We start from the raw sequence: 21,839 nt of genomic DNA on the forward strand, positions 1-21,839 counted from the left end.
AAAACAAATTAATAACTTATTTTGAATATAAAACCACATTCACCTTTTCGTCCTCTGTCAAAGTGGCCGCAGGAAAGAGAATAAATGATTAGAAAAATTAATCATCACCACATGCTAAATGATTGGTTGATTCATTTATCATACTTATAGTCTGATAAATGAATCAACAAAAAAATAAAGTAATGAGGTTCATTTTATGTATGGTGAATAAATTACATACATCCTATTCCAATGATAAATTTTTGATTAAAAATGAAATTGGCATCATCATCGAATCAACTTGTAGTTCTGATGATAAGTTATTCACCATATCTTTAAATTAAAATTAAATATTTTTGGAAATAAAATTGTTATATTTGATAAAAATGCCTTATTAACTATATTTTCTAGAATGTTTAATAATTCTACAAATAAAAATATTTAAAATTAAAAAATATCCAGTTGGCTCAATATAAATTGGAAATTATTAAATATAGATAAAACTAATTAAACTTTATATGGTTGATTTTATAGGATGAGGCAATGCAACAAAGGACACTCTCTCAAGAGATTGCCCTGGGAGGACTTTCCACAAGAAACATCCCTATTTAGGTGTTAGACACATGAAGAAAAACATGGAAAACTTCAGGCCAGCTTGTTGGCCAGGCGTAAACCTGGGACCAACTGGCCACTGATGAGCACTTAAATTTTATGTAAAACTAGAGAAAATTTCTTTGGAATTTATTATTAAGCAAATCTTATTCTTAAGCTTATAAACAGAAGTGTCTTAAGTACTGAAAAATATTTGCTAGTTCTGGAATTCACACTTCATGTTTTACAATAGAACTTTTATTATTAAAAACTCTACATAGGAATAAATATAAATGTTGACTGATGTTAAAAATACATTTACTTTTTGACTTGCAGTAATATAAGACTTTTGTAACTGCACATAGAGAAATATTAGTCAGTGATGCAATCCACTGTTTTGCATTGGTTATCATCTAGGAATAGTATTTGATAAAATTGAGTGTTTTTCTTTTTCAATTAATTTACTTGCATTTATTTATTCATGAGAATATTCTTGAATTAAATAAGGAAATTTTATAAATTATGTAATTTTGATTATTTGTAATTAATTTTTCTGCCAGACAGCAAGAAACCCCACAGTTATACATTTAATGCCTTTAATATTTTTACTTTGCTGGCTGTTGCAGAGAAAGTATGATGATTAGTCAAATTTTGACTGCCATTTCTCTTTTGCATTTCTCAACATTTTGACACTCAATGAGCCCAAAAATGTAAAAGGGGGAAAAACATTACAAAATTGTGTGTGCTTGTGCAGGGAAGTATCTATTTTGCATTCTATCTCAGGACTGGATGAACCAAAACTGTCAAAACTTAGCAGCATTATTTGTATACAGTATGAAGTATTGATTCCATTAAATTTTGGCAATTAAGGATTGAAGAGTAGGGAATAGAGGGGGATGTGTGTTATATCTCAAGTGGAGTTAAACTTAATTTTTACTCTGCCGTTATAAACTTTTTAAAAACTCTCCTATATTGACAAAACTATGTCTTGTTTATAAAATCATACTGCCATTTTATGTTACCAGCATAGAGGTATGAAGGAGTACATGTCGAGAGTTGATATTTGGCACAGAGTATTAGGTGCCCAAATCATTTGCGCATAAAAAAATCCAAACTCGTAGGTAGTCAGGGGACCGAGAATCGAGTCAAAATAAAATCCAAAATGGTGACCCTCTTCTACAAACAAGCACCTTACCCCACGGATGTCAGGTGGGGGAGAGTACCATTCACAATCATTCTAAGAAGTGAACTCTGACCTTTGGACTGAACACACAGTTTCTTCTATGTTAAATAAAATTTGTAATCTAATTTTGTAAATTTGGGAGTGATTCAAATATGACATTAAAACAAGGTGTCATTACAAATAGGTTTTTTAACATTATCTAGTATAGTAAAATTGTGGGACCGATAAAAATTTGACGTTATATTAGGGTTGTCGTTACATCCAATGACATTATAATCGGGTTAAACTGTATATTGCTTGTGCAAAATAAAAAAATAATTTTGGATGATACAATAGCCACAATTATTTTTTTCAAAAACAGGAAATTTTCATTACGCATCGACAAAAATTCAACTCGGGCCGACATGCAACGGTGAGAAATTTCAAAATTGGATAGACTAATTTCATCAAAAATGCATCGTGGCCAGTGAAGTTTGAACAATTGCACCCAAAAACAGCAATACCAAAGAAGATTGGAGAATGAGAAAGAGACCTGCCTAGTAGTGAGTCTCCGAGACATAGTCTTGTTCCAAATACAGTTTTGCCATTTTACTTGTCTTCAAAATAAAACCTTTTGCCTTTTTATAATAATGAATAATACATTTCCCTCCAAAAAATAAGAATGAAAGTGAAAATCAGACAAATCAGAACTACTATAATCAATTTTTTCAAATTTTATAGTAAAATAAAACTCTACCTATTTTTAGCATACAAAAAAGGAGTTTCAAATTTAATGTGACATTCAAAAAAATTAACAAAAATGTGGACAAAAGGACAGGTCATACTCTTGAATGAGAAATGTTTGTCAATAAGGAATATGACCTCCTTTTATACTAATATAGACTAAACAACAATTCATGCCAGCTAACAGATAATCAATGAGAATGGAAGGCAGTAATTACCACTGATGTATGAAAGCATGTTGGAGCTCACTTTGGTTATTGTTTGGGTGGGTTTGGCAGGAAGCTACATGCTCTCAAAAGAGCATCTCATATTATGCCCTATAGCAGGTGTGGCCAAACTTTTATCCCTTAGAGCTACTTTTTTTGGTAACATATAGTCTGCGGGCGACTATGAATATGGGCAAACAATTTTAGGATTTTTATATGCGCATGTGTTAACATTAATTTGCATTGTTCATCGGGATAAATACAAACAGTATGGGTATGTTGCACAGACAGTCTATTATTGTAAGAATAAATTATCGAATTAAGATTTTTAAACATTAATTTAAGTGAAAGCAAATTGTTCAACTTTAGCTTCGCGGGCTACTTTCAAAACCTTTGTGGTCGACCGCGGTCGATATGCTGGCCATCCCTGCTCTATAGGATTCAAATCTGGTAAATACACTTGACACTGCATTCATTGGATTTCCTCTGCCATTAGTTAATCATGTATTATATGAGCACTATGTTATTGGGCATTGTTGTCCATAAGAACAAATTCAGCATCAATTGTACCTGCATAAGGTCAAACGATTTCATACTGATATCTTTGGTCTGTCACAGCACCAACTTGGAACACATGGAGATCAGTACATTAGGTTAAGGAAATCCCAGCCCATACAAGGACACCATCATCAGAAAAAGAATGCCAGTCAGTTGATGCTGTGTATCAATCTCTCTCCACACNCGACGTAAGGCGAGGTATACCTGTACATTCTATTAACATAATTGATTAGGACATATACAGCATAATTGATATAGCATTAGTACAGTATAATTGATTAGGACACATATGATCAACTTTAATTTTCAATTTTATAATTATTATGCACAAAATTATAAAGTTTTAAAATATGTTTAAAATTATAAAGGTGATTAGAAGATTAAAGGAAAGAGGAGAACCAATACTTTTCTTTGGCGAAACTGAACAGGAAGCATTTCAGCGATTAAGACGTTTAGAAATTTTGGAACCTGAAGTCGATCGTGGATTTAGAAATGACTTTCAAGAGGCGATGGAAAGGGTTGATCAGGCTTATTTGGATGAAATTCTGAAATCACAAGGAAAGACAGAAAGTGGAAAATCCGTTAATGATGTCAAATTTGAAGATGCTGGAACTACTTTGGAAGAAATAAAGGTAAATATTAAAGCATTATATTAAGATTTGTATAAATTTAAATTTGCAACAAATTGGTCTTTATTTAACACACAAGAAACAACAACACTGCCAACTTTGAATTGGCTTTTGGAGTTGAAATTTCTCACTCTTTCTAATGCTTCAGGTTTCTGTAACCCCATCAGAGACATTAATAGTAAATATGAAAACTATTATTAGGGTTATCAGGGAAACTTATATTTTATGTAAACTTGGAGAATTGATTTATTTTTCTGGAAATTTCCAAATACTAGATTGGTAGTTTGGAACAAAGGAATTTTTAAAGCTAAATATGTTTTAAAATGTTATTTTATGTAAGTATGGAATGTGAATACAAAACTTAATTTAATTAACTTTACCAGGCATATATAATTTTTATTAAAGATGAACAAGTACTATACTATTTATACTATCTGCAAATACTATTCAAGTATTCACTTGAATACTAGAAAGTAACTCAATTACAATAGATGAATAAATAATTTAATACTAGGAAGTATTTGAGATTTGAGATCTAGAATATTATGTTGATAAAAAATAGTCAAATACTCCAATATAGTGCTATACCTTCAATCAAGAAGTACCCAGAAGGGAGGCTAACAAAATATTTAAAATATTTGAATAATTGGGCTGCAGTTTGAAAAAATTGTAGATCTAGAAATTCCCACTGTTGTCTGTTTGTCCCTAACCTTGAGAATGGAGTTAGGTAGATGAAAGACAAGATCAGATATGGAAACCTTAGGGGCAAGAGGGGCCCTGATTAACTATATACGAACATCCAATGCAAACCAAAAATCTTGTTATTTCAATTCAAAACTTCCCCTGAAAGCAGTTAATAGATGACTGCCACAACTATATTGTTAAAGGAAAAGTATGATGTAAAGGGGCAAGGCACTGCTAATTTGAAGGTGGAGAACAGATATTTTAAATTAAATAAATTAAAAATATGATTAAAAATTGCAGCTGGGCATTGTGACGATGTCACAATAAATAATTGCTTGTTAATCATTTATTAACATGTACTATATGTATTATAGACAATCCTATAAACAATATTTCTCATCAAATGTTTTATTAACATTTTGAAGTTTAAACAAAGAAATTATTTTTGTGTCAATGGCATTTCCTTGTATTTTCCTGCATACAGCTTCTTCGGTATCTTAGATTTAATTTATGACTGGAAAGGAAGCAGACTAGATCCCAAAAGTTTTTGAATTTTTGTTTTCTTAAATAAAAATCTGCAGCAGGTGAGAATGAGAACAATTATTTATTATCTATTGTAGCTGAGTTAAAAAATTCTGCTTTGAAACTCCAGTTCAAAATGAAAAGTTTTGAAGTTTCATTTCATAAAGTTTAATAAATTATTTTTTGTTTTTACTTTTTGTTTTAGTTTATTAATATATTGAAATAAGTAAAAAAAATTCAATCTAAATATATAAAATTACTTGTCCTGACTGACTGAGTGACTGATTGAGTGAATTGATTCATCATTGCCCAGAGCAAACTGCTGAACCTAGAGATGAAATTTTGTACACAGTTAGGGTACGTCATGAAAATGCACACTAAGAATGAAATTTTTCGAAATTCCCCTGTGGGGGAGAGGGAAAGGATTAAGGCTAACCTGAAGAACAGCTTCTACTGTACTATTTTAGATGCAATTTTTTTTGTTTTCAACTACATTTAGTTTTCATTGAGTACTTAGGTGTATTAAATTGATAATATTTCAGACATTGTTATAAATATTTTTATATATTTTGATGTTTTAACCAAATGTTCAAACTGTTTTAAATTTGAATTTGTTATTGCATAATAGGTTCGATTATAGAATGATTGTAAACATTCCAGAGAATTTATCAAATTGAAAATAGTTTGATTCTCAGCAATTCTCATCATTCTCAGTGGTAGGTGTTATATGACAATTACTATGGTTGTTGAAATACTGAATATAAATGGGGTTTGCTTGCAAAATCTGCACGGGCAAAGTTGCGGGTAACAGCTTGTAATAAATATTTAGCTATTTAGTTAATAATTTACTTTATACAGACACAATAAAGTGACTTTTTTCAAAACACTTGGTAGATTATTCATCTCGAGATTCGAGACTGGCCAATCTGTTCATTCTTCACTTGATCTATGGAATCTGATACAGTCCATTATGTACGTCATCTATACGTTTGTAATCTGTACTTTTAAGGTATGTTTTTTAAATGTGTTATATCTACAGAATGTTTAATTCGTGTATGTATATGTAAATTTTCTCATGTTTGATTTTAACGTTTAGTTGGCTGAAGAGAGCTAATGCCTGAAACGCGACCTGTAACTAGTGTCCCAACTGAATAAAGAGATGAACAATCTGCCAAGTGTTTTGGAAAAAGTCACTTTATTGTGTCTGTATAAAGCAAAGTAAACTACAACATGGTTTCATCAGAATCTAATAATTTACTGTTATGTTATGTAATGTAATTAAGTTCACTAAGTATTCAAGGTATCTGAGATCCAGTTAATATTTGAATTCAGGAAAGGTAATATTTGTCCATCTTTAGTTTTTATTCCTGTTTGTTTTTGTATTCTTATTTATTGGAAGATAAATGGAGCAGTTTGGTGACTGGGCGGTAAAGGATAGGACATGACATTGGCACAGCCTGTCTATGAAAAATTCCCAAGGTTCTCTGCCTGGATTGATCTGGGTCTCCAAAATATTGGACCAATGCCTTTATTGCGTCATCTGTGAACAGATGCATTTGTTTAAGAAAAAAAAACCACTTCGTTTATTGATTATTAATAAGGAATGTATCATTAAATGGACACATCTAAGTTTATTGAATACTAATAACATTCAAATTGAAATTGTCCTCATAAAAATGAAAAATGTAATTTTATAATCTAGTTTGATTCATTGTTTTCATTAGACTAATTCGTTATCATTGTCATTGAAATGACTTGCACGAGTTTATAAATTTTATTTTTTTCAAAGTAATAATTTCAGTTTTAAAAACAATATATTATTTAATTTTAAACATAGACTTGCATAAACAGTATTTTATGCAAGTCTATGATTACACAGCATTCAAGATTGAATGCTGTGTAACTATATTTATTTGTATAAAACATAAATTAGTATGAATTTACCAAAATAAATGAATTGATATCTGAAAAGTCTATAGTCTTATCGACGATAACAATTTGCCATAAAAATATGTTAGATTCATCATTATTGGGAAAAGGTGTAATGTATTATAATAGGAAGTATGATGTTGCTGGTCAACTTTATCATTGCCAGAGCATTTTGTGAATCAATATCGTGTGAGTTTTACTAAAAAATAATAATATGACAGAATAACTTTTTTGGCTAAGTTTTCAAATTACTTTAACTTCAAAATGAGATTAAATTCTAGTAATGTAGTGTGGGGAAGGACATGCCAGGAATTTTTCATAGGCGAATTAAAGAATGTAACAGTTGCTGAATTACAAAAGAAATTAAATGAATTAGGAGACAAGATAACAGGGACAAAGGCAGAACTTTTAGAAAGGTACGCAAGCTTAAAATAATAAGTATAAACTGATGCTTTTACAGTTGTTGGCTTTCATTTTCAATCTTATAATGTAACTAGCTGTTACCCACAACTTTGCCCATGCAGATTTTGCAAGCAAACCCCATTTATATTCAGTATTTCAACAACCGTAGTAATTGTTATATAACACCTACTGCTGAGAATGATGAGAATTGCTGAGAATCAAACAAACTATTTTCAATTTGATCAATTCTCTGGAACGTTTACAATTGTTCTATAATCAAACCAATATGCAATAACAAATTTGAATTTAAAACAGTTCGAACATTTGGTTAAAAAATCGAAATATATAAAAATATTTATAATGTCTGAAATGTTATCAATTTAATACACCTAAGTACTCAATGAAGACTAAACGTAGTTGAAAACAAAAAATCACATCCAAAATAGTACAGTAGAAGCTGTTCTTTAGGTTAAAAACTCTCCTTCTCCCCCGCGGGGGAATTTCCAAAAATCCCTTCTTAGTGTGCATATCTTAACTGTGTACAAAATTTCACCTCTAGGTTCAGCGGTTTGCTCTGGGCGATGATGAATTACTTGTCCTGACTGAGTGATTGACTCAGTCAGGACAAGTAATTTTATATATTTAGATTGTGAGGACAACAATTTAGTTTTAATTACTCAACTTCAATTTGTAATATACTTTTGAAATTTTAGATACATAACAATAAACACAAATCAATGTTAAAAATCATTGTCATTAATGTTTGATAATTAAAATAATTTTAAACTGTTTTTGAAATTAATTGCATTTATAAATGTAACATAATTATAAGGACACAATATTTTTGGAAAAATTCATACCATTTGATATTTAGTTGGACCTTCTTTCATTTGAATAACATCAAACAATCTATCAGGCATAGTTTGAATAGATTTTTGCAATTGTTTCACTTCAATATTTTCTCAAGCAACCATAGTTGGTAATTTTAACTGGTTTACTTTATAATAATGCTTGTTTTGACCATAAACTATTTTTGTTATTATGCTCCATAAATTTTCTTTTGGACTAAGATCCAGTCTAATACTGTAAATTACTTATATTTCAGATACTAAATTTTCATTAAAAAAAAATATACATTAAAAAACTTCCAAGTAATTTATGTCTTGAATAATTTATCATTTAAGTTAAAACTAAATATATTTTTTCAAACATCTTAATTTTACAGGATATGGCCAAAAATTTTGGCAGAGGAAACGATAACCACGATATTAAAGTAATTCTTACCTTTTTAAAGGTATGGCTTTATTCTTTTTAGAATTAAATTGTAATTATTATAGATTATAAGACAATATAACAGGAATAAAATAAAAAATGTTTTAATTTGTGGACAGTTCATCCTTCAACTGTGGGGTCAGAAACTGAATGCGAGAACGGAAAGTGAGAAAATGTGCATGAAGGGAAAATTGGCATCAGCCACCTACACACAAACGCAGTCTTACATCGGGCCGTTATTCAAGAGGTTGAAGAACAAGACTATTCACGAAGATATTTTAGAACATCTGGTACACATAGCAAAGTATATGCTGGATAGAGATTACGTCAAAGTATGACTTCTGTACATTCTGACAAATAAGATGTTTATTTACATCGATTAATACGCTGATAAATCTCTTTTTTAGGCTAATGACACCTATCTGCAGATGGCCATTGGCAACGCACCCTGGCCCATCGGCGTCACCATGGTTGGCATTCACGCCCGTACCGGCCGAGAAAAAATCTTCTCTCGCAACATTGCACGTATCCTTGGAAAAACCTTTCGGTTTATTATTTTTCAATTATGTGAGAGTCATTCTAAAAGAAAAGAACGTTTTGATCTGACAAGCCATGCAGTTCTCCCACCACCCTCCACTGTCGTGTCATGAACCTTCCCATGTTTTCGTGCCAGTCTGATGCTAGCAGCGAGCCATGATTATTTACTATTTACAGTGTGACTTTGAAATGTGTGACAAAATTAAAGATCCCACCAAGTGCGAGGTTCATAGTGTAATATGGTTTTTGAATTCAAAAAAAGTCTGCCCTGTCAAAATTTACAAACAGATAACCAAGGTTTATGGTAATGTGATGAATGAAGCTTCAGTTCAAAACAAACGGTAGGGATTGTTGTCCAGAGGCATTGTGCTTCTTCAGGATAATGCACATCTGCATGCTGCTGTTTTGATGAAGAACTTGCTTCAGCAGTTTAAGTGGGAAGTTTTTGAACATCCCATCCTTCTTATAGCCTGGACTAAGTTCAAGTGATTACATCTTTTCCCAAAGTTGAAGGAATTTTTAGCTGGGAATCACTATGGAAGTGACAACGAACTGAAAGAGGCCGTTAATGACTGGTTGAAAAACTTGGCAGTAATTGAGTGTGCAGAAGGCATAGAAAAGCTGATGATATGCTATGAAAAATGTTTAAATTTGTATGGGAACTACATAGAAATATAGCTAAGGTATCATATGTGTTGTAAAATAAGTTTTGTTTCATTATCTTAACTAAAAATATCTAGAGAAACAAACGTTCTTTACTTTTAGAATGACCTTCGTAATTTATCCTGTTGTTGTTGTTATTATTTCTTTAATTCATATTACAGATGTGTTAAATGACGAAACGCAAAGGAAATTCATTCAGGTACGTATTCCAATATTTGCCTAGCTGTAACAATATTTAGCATAATGTTTCTAACGTCATTAGAAAAACAAATCTAGAATACTTTTACTTTTATCCTTAAAATACAAGATATTTTTAATAAGAAACCAAATGGCACATTCTTATTNTACATTAGTCATATTTAAGGTTTTTGCAGTTTTAATTTGTTCTACATTATCTAGTTTCAGTTGAGTGGTGTTTTTTAAATTAATTCAAATTGTAAGTTTGTTTATTCTTTAATAAATCAGTTTTTTTTATTTATAAATTATAAATTTTTTCAAAAATAAATGAGTTTTATAGTATTTCTTTGAAAATAAAATTGTTTTTGTTAATAAAATTTATTTCTGAAGAAATATGGAATATTACCAATAAATTACACTAGAATTTAATATTGATACTATATCCAATGTCCTCTATACACACACAAATTTATTAGATTTTGTTTTGGATTATAACAAAATTTCTTCTTTGTATAAACAAAGAAAGCTTTTAAATTTTATGATGTTTAGAATTTATTGTGCATCTATATATATAATTGAGACGGGTTGTTCATACTGATATCTTTGGTCTGTCACAGCACCAACTTGGAACACATGGAGATCAGTACATTAGGTTAAGGAAATCCCAGCCCATACAAGGACACCATCATCAGAAAAAGAATGCCAGTCAGTTGATGCTGTGTATCAATCTCTCTCCACACAAAATCCATTGATTGTCTGGCAAAACATATTGTGACTCATTAGTAAACAGACATTAATCCAAGTGACATGTTCCTGACACCAATGTAAATGTGCCTGGCAGACAACAGAACTCAAATATTGTTTATATTTTATATTATCTTCAAATTTTGAAGATAATTTAAAATATAAAATAAATAAAAAAGCATTCATTCTTTACAGTAATTCCACTGCTTTTATCACATGGCCCATACTTAAGTAAAAAAAAATGTTAAATTGGGAATGTTTATGTTATTGTCTCATTGTAGCTACAAGACTTGAATGTAAAACAGGTGCTGTTGCCTGCCTATTGCATCTGACCAATAATGCCAAGTAACAGTCACCAGAAGATGTAACTCAAGGGTGAGCTGAGCCTGGCTTTCTGCTTACTGTTCCAGTGATTTGGAATTGGGTCCACAGGTGTGAAATCACAGAATGGTAAACTTCAAAGAATTGAGTAACTTATCCAATAGATTGACCAGATTTTAACCTCTGCCCACAGTTTGTCATTTTTGACCATCACCTAAACTACTACTTTGGAAAAAAGTGCACAAACTAGCTATTTTGGAATTTCACTGCCATATACATATCTGAATTATCAAAACACAGAACAAAACATCAGTTTTTAGTAATAGGCTGATTTGTGTATTTTGAACAGAGACAATGTATATATTATTCATGTTTGGATATTTGCATGTTGTACTTGAAGTATACAATAAATTCTGCCCAATAAAATTCATACATTCACTCCTTACTTGAGAATTTGCATGTTTGCTTATTTTTTTGGAGGGTAGTGTTTAATCTCATAACAGATAGTGTCCCACAAAATTTTAACTTCATGCAAATGTGTCTTAGTGTTTTTTAAACTTAAATATTATTTTAAATAGAGAAATTTACTACAGCTCAACAAAATTATTCCATTTAAGCTTTTGTTATTAGTTAAATTTTATATCCTAGAATAATTGAAAATTATTGGACTTACTAATGGTCCTCTTAACCTCCTGTTCGAGTGCTGGGAAAGTCAAGCAAGAGACCTTGCCAGTTTTTTACATAAAATTTCACTTATAATCAAAGCAGTGGAGAATAAAAGTGATATTTAGATGTCAGTAATTTATTTATTAAGCTGAATTTGTTTTTATTATTTATGATTTTAATTTCAAAAAATTGTACATTCAGTCTGAGTTATTGTTTTTCTAATCTTACAGGATATCAAATTTCATATACAATTTTGTCATAACAAATTTGCTTATCTAGAGATTTTCAGTTATTGAATTCATAGATGACATTTTGTTCTGTTTAAATTTTTTTTATGTAATATTCTCATCTTTATATAACATATTATATTCAGGAATGTAAACTATTTGATGGTAATAGCCTTGAATGTGATCATTAAACAAACAGTTTTGATATAAAATTATTAATAGCTGAATTTGCCATGCATTATAATTACAATTATAAAGCATTAAATGCCAATAGCTGTTCATTAATTAATATTTTTACACACATTCAAAATTCTCTTATGCTTGATTTCGATGAATGGCAATTCAGAGTTTGCCATTCTGTGATTTCACACCTGTGAACCCAATTCCAATATGAAATACTTCATGTTTAACGAAATAATCTTTTACTAATAAACATTTACAAGGAAATAATTTTATTGTTATAATAAAAAATGAACAAATATTATATCATTGTGTCATAATAATTATAAATAATTTAGAAGATAATTTAAAATATAAAATAAATAAAAAAGCATTCATTCTTTACAGTAGTTCCACTGCTTTTATCACATGGCCCATACTTAAGTAAAAAAAAATGTTAAATTGGGAATATTTATGTTACTGATATTTTAAGTAATGCTTAGTTAAAATAGTGATAAACCTTTAGAATTGATATTATCTTATGTAAAGTATTATATGAAGGATGACTACATAGAATTTATATTAACAATTTCATAGAACTGATTAATATTTGTTTATTCAAAGAAACAAAATTGTGAGGATCCAGAGGCTGTTTTTATATGAATTTTTAACGATGTCAACAAAGAATTGACTTTATTATACCAAACTACGCAAAATTCTTTGTATAAATATTCTAACAAAATTTTCAAAATATGATCTCTGAAAAGTAATAAGTTAAAATTTTCTTCAAAACAAACTTTAATCATATATGAATTGATTCATTCTGTTGTGATATTGCTCTTTCTGTGCATGCCTGATACACATCATTTTAAAATTAAATTCCATGGATGTTCTACATATACATTCCAAAACAACAATTTTTTTTAAACCTCAGGCAGATTCAGTAGGAATCTGAAATGTTTGGAACAGTTTATTTTTCGTAGTCTACATTAGTCATATTTAAGGTTTTTGCAGTTTTAATTTGTTCTACATTATCTAGTTTCAGTTGAGTGGTGTTTTTTAAATTAATTCAAATTGTAAGTTTGTTTATTCTTTAATAAATCAGTTTTTTTTATTTATAAATTATAAATTTTTTCAAAAATAAATGAGTTTTATAGTATTTCTTTGAAAATAAAATTGTTTTTGTTAATAAAATTTATTTCTGAAGAAATATGGAATATTACCAATAAATTACACTAGAATTTAATATTGATACTATATCCAATGTCCTCTATACACACACAAATTTATTAGATTTTGTTTTGGATTATAACAAAATTTCTTCTTTGTATAAACAAAGAAAGCTTTTAAATTTTATGATGTTTAGAATTTATTGTGCATCTATATATATAATTGAGACGGGTTGATGATAATAATAAGTGCAGAGCCCAAACGGTTAGGAGTTGAAAGTTGAAATTTGGTACACAGTTAGGGTATGTCACGAAAATGCACACTAAGAAGGGATTTTACGAAATTCCTCCCCACGGAGGAGAGGGACAGGATTAAGGCTTAACACTTCCATCAACAATGGAAGTGTTAAGTAACAATGGAAGTGTCAACAATAAAATTGTTAAGAGAAAGCGACATGCAAGACGCAGATGAAGTTTTTTCGTTTTTGCGGGAAATCGAACATATTTTTAGAACCATCTAAAAATTCTCTAATTAGTCTGGAAACAAGGGGAGCGAATTCTTGCATTCTGTGAAAACGGGTAAGGTTGACTGTAATGTAATAACCTTAATCTTAGTTATCGTTACTTTTGCCCGAGCAATGCCGGGCCTACCTGCTAGTTTAGAATAAAAATACAATTGCTGAAATTATATAGGGAGGTGCAAATTATACAGGTGGGTACAGTTGTTATTATGGAAAAAAAAACAAACAGGGAGAAAATAGGATGAAAAAGCATTTATTTTTACAGTAGAGCCTCGATTATCCGACTCAATTGGGGACTGGGGTTGGTCGGATAATTGAAAAGTTGGATAACCGAAAAGTATGAAAAAATCTATTATTAGTGTAGTATATTATTATATCCCATGTAATTAGTATATTAGTATATTGCTATTAACCTACTTCGCGTTGAATTTTCATCGATGTTAAGCCTAACAAAAATTTTTTAAAATAATAATCGTCGATATTGTATCGTTAAAAATTAGAAAATTAAGCCTCGTTTAAATACTGGCTCCCTTTCATGGTCGAATGAGTGTTGCCAGCTAAAACACGTAAAAATAATATTGAAGTAGCCAAGACATAGCCAAATATTGTTGCGCCACATCACTAGCGAACATTTGAAATTTGTCGACTAGGATGGTCAGTTAATTGGGGGTCGGATAATCAAGGCTCTACTGTATGTACAAATTAAATCACAAATAAGGAACACAAACTAATAAAAGATAATAAAATTAAAGTAATGAACACCAAACATTTGTATTTCTGAGATTCTCAACTGTATACCTACTTTTGCACCCCCCATTTATAAATTATTCATAGCTCTATGAATTGCTATGAATGATTTAATATTTAATTTCAACAACTATATTTGTTTTGTATTAGTGTATTTGAATTAACTTTATTTGTACTTACAAGGACTTATATGAAGTTCTAATAACTGCTAATCTGATAATTAGATCAATTATAATAAAATAAAACAAGTTTTGATATAAAATATATACAATTCATTTTAAAATGTTTAGATCAGGGGTTGCCATACTTTTTTAACCGTCGACCCCCAATTACTTTCCAAAGCCTCACATTGACCCCCACCATAAAGTTTTATTACAAGTGTATATGTATGAACGAAAAAAAAAAAAAAAAACATTGTGGGTTGTGGTCTCTGTCTAAGCAAAAAAAAAGGGTTGTGACCCCTTAGCCACATCGACCCCTAGCCACATCAACCCCCAATGATGTTGCATCAACCCCTGGGGGTCCATATCGACCACTTTGGCGACCCTTGGTTTAGATCAACATAAAAAAATGAAAGTAGCAAAAATTTTCTTTGCTTTAATGAAATTAANATAAAAAAATGAAAGTGGCAAAAATTTTCTTTGCTTTAATGAAATTAAATACTTCACACTATGTAACAATTCTGATTATTTGAACATAAAATGAAATATTTAATTTGACTATATTCAAAGTTCTAAATCTGTTTCTCTATGTAAGACTAAAAAAATTTTTCTGCAGCCAAATATTCTACAAAATGCTTAAATCAATCATTAAAATAAATTTCAAAAATTAATACTGTATTTACTTGAATGTAAGCACTTTTTTCCAGGTTTTTGAATTTCTGAAAATAGAGTACATCTTAGATTTGATGTAATATGTCATAATTAGTTATTTCTAGTGCCATGCAACTTATTTCTCTATCACTGACCCATTGCATCATTTTAATGATTTTATTAGACCAATACTTGTAATACTAAATATTTAAAAGATCAACTTGATCTCATTAGCCTCTTACAGTAAAGTCATAACTACTTGGATAAAAACTGCAAAAAAATGTTCAGCATGCTCAAGAAATGCTGCATTTATAATGCTTCAAATAGCACTGAGGATGATTGTGTGTGTGGAGAGGTGTGGCATTGAATCAGTGTTGATTCACAAGAGCCTAACATGGAAAGTGAAGAGGTTTCCAACTTTGGTACAATGGAAGATAGCGATATACAACCTACTTTACTATATAATACTGAAAAAATTTATGTATAGATTCAGACAGATCTGACAAATTTGTCTCAAGATGTGTATTTTTTCAAAAGAAAAAAAAAATCCATGGGTGAGCATGTAGAAATTAATGTGTCTTAGATTTGATGGCATCTTATATTTGAGTAAATACAGTAATTTTGGTTATTTATTTTTTAAAATATTAGATGCAAAGTTTACAAAATTGATATATTAAAAATTATATTATTGATATTATCAATTATAAAAATTAAAGTTATGTTTAATATTAAAAATTAAGAAAATTAATATGTACTTTTTATGTGGCACTGGACTTCTTTCATGAGAATGTCCTTCCTTCCTTCCATCTCCAACTGGACATGTAACCATTATATAGGCTAAAATGAATAAAAATTTATGTTTCCTAATTATGAATACTTAACATTTTTAATGTGTTAATATTTGCTAACTGATATAATTTTTGAACTACATTCAAAATTTTACTGTATGAAGGAAATTCAAAAGAAATCTTGAAATTGATTTGAAGCATAAAGTAATCTGCTTCCAAGCTCATAATTGCAGGTACCAAAAGATAGATAAAGGAAACTGAAGGCAAAAAGAAAAAAAAGCAAATTTAAATAATAAATTTAATAGAATAAGTGAAAATATTTTAGAAAATACACTAAAAAATAAAATATAAATAATAAATTTAATGTTTTTATTACAATATATGAAATAATTCAATAAATAAGTTTTGGAGACTTAATGAACTCATAATTCTTTGAATAAATGGCACACTTTGAAAATGAACTATTATTTATATATTTGTACTCTTTAAAAAGATTAGCAGTTTGGAGTGATGATACCTGAATGACTAGAAAATATGCAATGACAATTTAATTATCTATGAAATTCCATCAGGAATGTAAATATTCTTTGTATCAAAAACATAAAATAAAGAAGAGATGGTCATTTCATTTTGAAAATAAAAGAGCTTGAATATTTATGATAGTCATTGCTTTTGTAAATTTTCCATATATTTTATTATATTTGTTGTGTTTGTAATGATAACACTTTCTCACATATCTTTAAATCTACTCAAAACCTAATTGAAAAATTCCACTATGTGATCAATGCACCCATCTAAATTGATTTAAAACAAATTTTATTTGTTCAATATAACAGAAGGAATTAGAAAGCAATGTTTTGAATAATGTAGCAGCACTTCATAAGCCTATACATTTTGTTTGTTTGTTTTTTTTAAATCAAACTAACAGTAATAACAAATGCCTGAATTGAAAAGAAAATTATGCATGAAAGAGGAAAATGATGACTATTTTAAAATTAAATGTTATAAATTTATGATGACTCCAAAAACCATTTATTGGATATCTTTCATAAATTGTTTTTTCAAAAGAAATTAAATAACTTAATATAATGATTTGCCCAAATATGTCAAATATAATACAATATATTAATGATACTACTATTTATATTTTATACAGAAGATATGAAAATATTGTAATTTAATAAGTGTGTAGTAAAATATTTTGATTATATACAGTGGGTGATTGGTTAATGAACATAATCTGTTCCAAGATGTTGTTCTATCCTAACTGTTTGTTAACCAATTATTGTTTTACCATAGATTTTTATGGGAATTTGATTAATTCATTTTGGAGACCCCAAAAAATAAATAAAAAATTATATACTTTCTTACTATGTTTATTTACATGTAATAAGAAACTGAAAGCAATCTCTCCATTTTTTCATAGATAACACATCTTTGTTTCTCAGATGTGATTTCCATTACTCCTTTAGCTGCTCGAGTCTTCTTGATTATATCTTTCTTAGCTAAGTTCCAGGCCAGTTCTTTTATTCCAGAAGGTTCTAAATTTATTTAATTTATAATTATTAATTTACTTAAGAGATGGCACCTAACGTCTACATCTAATGTCAAATTACTTTATACTAATAATTTATTTAGCCATATTATAGCCCGATATTAAGGCGATCGTTTGGTGGTTTATTTCTTAGCTAAGATTGTACCTACTGTAGTGTAGACCTGTTCAATCCATACTTCCTAGCACCATCAGACATCTGCCCACTCTCTACCTTGGCTATTACTTCTTGTTTGATTTTTATGTCTTGACACTCCACTTTTTAGGCTTCATAATATTATCAATGTATTTTTGAAATAAAAAGTTCAGAAAAGCATTCACAAAAATTCAGTGAACAGAAATCAACTAACGCACAAAAGAATTATGTAAATGTGAGGCCCAAATGAAATTTGAAATTTTGGTGTTAAACTGTTAAAATATATCTGATAGGATAGTTAAACTCTGACCTTTAGAAAATAAAAACTGATGCAAAACTTAATGAGTGCCCAACAATCTTGCAAAGACTATAAAAAATTATTTGTCAGAAAGGTAAACAAAAAGATGGAATTACAATGGAGAGTTTCCAAGTTCGGAGAGATAATATCTGATTGGTATCAGGTTGAGCATCTCCTGCACTCTAAAAGGTTTTGAATTGTTACCTGTAGACAAGGGAAAACCAATCGGTATTCGTTATTTTGTGTATGTTCTATGAAGTGTTCATTGTCTGAACATAAAAATCTTTCGCAAAAGTGTTTTGTTATCTGATTTGTTTGCTGTCCGAACTGTTCATTAACCAATCACCCAGTGTACATGAAAAATGTTTTTTTATACATCAGAAATGGTAAAATATTATATTAAAAAATAACATACACAAAATAATAAGCTAATATAGTAACATAGAATATTAATTTGTTAAAATAAATTACTACTATAACACATTATTAGTCTTACCTTTTTCAGTTTTTCTTCTTTTACGTTTATTGCATATTTTAACTGCACATACAGACAGAATACTTGCCACTATAAAGAAAACAGCTCCACCAACAACACCTGCTGTAATAGCTTTACTGCGACTAGTGGCTCCATGTTCAGCTGATTAAAGATAAATTATTCAAATATTAGTATTCTAAATAAATAGTTGAAATAATTTATCTTTACATTCCAATATAAAGTTTCTATTATTTATAAATTTTTCTATTTAAATTGTATATTTATTTATATATATATATAAAAATGAATGTATGTCTGTGTGCCTGTCCTTCATGCATTACCACACCATTTATCTGATTGCCATGAAACTTTGGGAAATTGTTTAATATACTCCCGTGAAGGTTTCTGGCATAGTACGATTGCCATGAAGCTTTGGGAAGTTTTTCAATACATTCCCGCGAAGGTTTCTGGCATAGTACATTTATCCTACGATAGATGGCGTGAGTTTATCACAAGCATTTCATCGTAAGATCAATTGATTTCAAATTGTGAAGACCATTTCCCCCTCCAAAAAATATCTCTATATATGCATTTGTGAACTGTTATTTAAGATATTTGTAATAATTTTTGTTTAATCACTTTATTTCAATTATTTTTTGCTAATTATGTATTCACTCGAACTTTGTTAAAATCTTAACTGTATCTCAAACAACAACCGAAGTTGTAGGAGGAAATTTGCCTATTTTACCTATGTAGGGATCTCCTCTTTTCCAAATTTTAATATCAACTCAAAATAATTTATAAAGACAAATTATAATAAAACGGTTTATTATCCAACTATCAGAAATTTCACAACATGCCAAGGAAGAGAGGAAGAAGCAATTATATAATTAAAATTATAAAGGATTAAAAAATATATATATAAAAATGGGAAATATTGCACTTCTGACAATCGCTGCAAGTGTGTGGGCTAAATTTGGAGAACCCGTGCTTCTTGCATGGACAACTGTACGTGGCCAGCTCACACGTCGGAAAACCTTCTGATTTATTTGTGTACGCACCAGATGGAAAAACAAAAAATATCATGTATCCACAAGCACGCCAATAAATAAACAGAATTGGAACAACACTTTGAAATGTTTTCCTGATGAAAATGAATAATAATAATAATAATAAGTTTCAATAAAAATGATAAAATGTAAATTGAATTTTATAATAATGAGTTTGCTTGAATTTCCTTTCTTCTGAGATCGCAGCAATACGTGACGGGTAAGCTAGTTAATGTATAATTTGTCATATAGAAAATATATTATTATTTAATATAATTACAATATTCAAAACTTACATTATATTATTAGGATTTAACAAGTAATGAATAATATGCGGTAATTTGTTAAACTGTACTAACTTGGCAGAAAAAATATTACTTCTTCACTAGGTGATCCGACAGACATTATTGAATATGAGAACACCCTAAAATAGTAAGAATATCCAGCTGGCAAACCTTTGGCTGAATGAAACAAAAGAAAGTTAAATATACTTAAAATTATAAATGTAATTAATATTATCACAATATTTTAAATTGAATTTAAAATATTTTACCAAGATATGAATTTTCATCTTTGACAGGTTCCCAACGTTTCCAAGGTCTGTCTTCTGTTTTATATTCCACATAATAAAATGCCACAGGTATTGACTTATTCATGGGAGGTAACCAGGAAATAAGAACTCCATGTGGAGTATTTGTGATAGTCACATTGCGAGGAGGCCAAGGTTTTGGACCTATGATAATTTTATAATTAAATTCTTAATACTAAAATATATGATATCAAATAGTGAATACTATAATAAATAATAAACTATTATTTACTTTACTATCAGGAAATAACGAATTAATACCTGCCTGCAATTATTATTATTATTAATTATAAAAAATTTAATTTATTGTATCTATTGAAAATATTAATATACAAGAAACTAAAATATTTCTTCATATTTTTATATAATTATTACCAAAATGTTGTTTATCATTTTGTTAAAATTTCATAAAGAATTAACATTAATGTAAACTCCATCTCTGCATCATATTTAAATTTCAAAATTTATTTTATTTGAAAGCACTGTAATTTAATACAATAAAAATACTTCAAATATTAAAAATTTTGAAGTATTTTATTGTATTTTTTTTATTGTATAGTAATCATTTATTTTATTTTATTTATTACTTTAACATACTAGGTTGTTCAATAAGTTTCGTCATTCCATAAGAGATGGCGCTAGTAGATTCATGGCTTTATTTCTCTAAAAATGGTACTACTTTTTTATGAACACATGTGAAGTTTCATGTAGATCTGTCAACTCATTCATATATTTACAGCTGTTCAAAGTTGACGTGTCACTGTATTTTTTTACAATGGAAAAAATTGAATATCATGTGTGTGACCGTAGGGTCAGTGTCTCGTTGACACCACGTCAGGAGACCTAAATCTGACACCACCGAGTCTCTGGGGGACTCGGAAATCGCGACGTTATGTCACGCGAGCGGTAGCGGTGAGCGATTGGATTCGGAGTAGAGGTGAGGAGAGAGACAAGGAAGTAACTTAATCGGATTCCATGGTTGCTAACAATTAACACTTTTAATGAAACTAAAGAAAATACAAAGAGAGTCAATTTCGGTCATAGTTCCCCTATTCAAGAGAGGCCTGTCGAGAGAGAGAGTTTACAAACGAATCGCAAGTTGATAAATACCTTGTCGATGGACTGTTCTTTCCACTAGTTCCGAATCTTGTCCATTCACTGGTGTGGAGGCATGGAGGAGTGTAGAGGCTTAATCAGGCACGAATTTTTTCTCTCGGGTTTAATCCTGGGTCACGATTTTAAATTCTAGAGGACGACTTTGTTGGACGGACTTTTGAAGATGACTCTCCTTTTGAGGGTTTTTGGTTTGTTTGTTGTAATTCCTCTTGGGTTTTTTCATTAGGTCAGGTGGTTGTTGTTAAGGGTCTGGTGTCCAATATGGATTCTCCATCGAAAGTTCCTGGTGACACATCCCTGACTAACTGGATCCGACTCAACAAGGAACAAACTCCGTGGGAAATAATTTTTATGGCTTTTAGCCTAACTCGATAAAACACTCGAATTTAACCGATTAAAGTTTCCAATGATTAAA

General features: G+C 29.6%; 1 protein-coding gene across 2 annotated transcripts in view; it reads right to left on the reverse strand.

The window, feature by feature from the left end:
• LOC111637433 (protein turtle-like) overlaps window positions 1-21,839 on the reverse strand; it is an 80,025-nt gene that overhangs the window by 2,546 nt on the left and 55,640 nt on the right. For both annotated transcript variants that reach the window (XM_023382921.1, XM_023382920.1), the window contains exons 13-16: window positions 20,273-20,452; window positions 20,079-20,180; window positions 18,692-18,832; window positions 16,177-16,258 (exon numbers count right to left, since the gene is read on the reverse strand). In XM_023382921.1, coding sequence (XP_023238689.1) covers window positions 16,177-16,258; window positions 18,692-18,832; window positions 20,079-20,180; window positions 20,273-20,452 — 505 coding nt within the window. The remainder of the gene's footprint in view (window positions 1-16,176; window positions 16,259-18,691; window positions 18,833-20,078; window positions 20,181-20,272; window positions 20,453-21,839) is intronic.

The sequence above is a fragment of the Centruroides sculpturatus genome, unplaced genomic scaffold (genome assembly GCF_000671375.1).
Source record: "Centruroides sculpturatus isolate CEXI.00-Female unplaced genomic scaffold, Cexi_2.0 scaffold1168, whole genome shotgun sequence".
Taxonomy (NCBI): Eukaryota; Metazoa; Arthropoda; class Arachnida; order Scorpiones; family Buthidae; genus Centruroides; species Centruroides sculpturatus.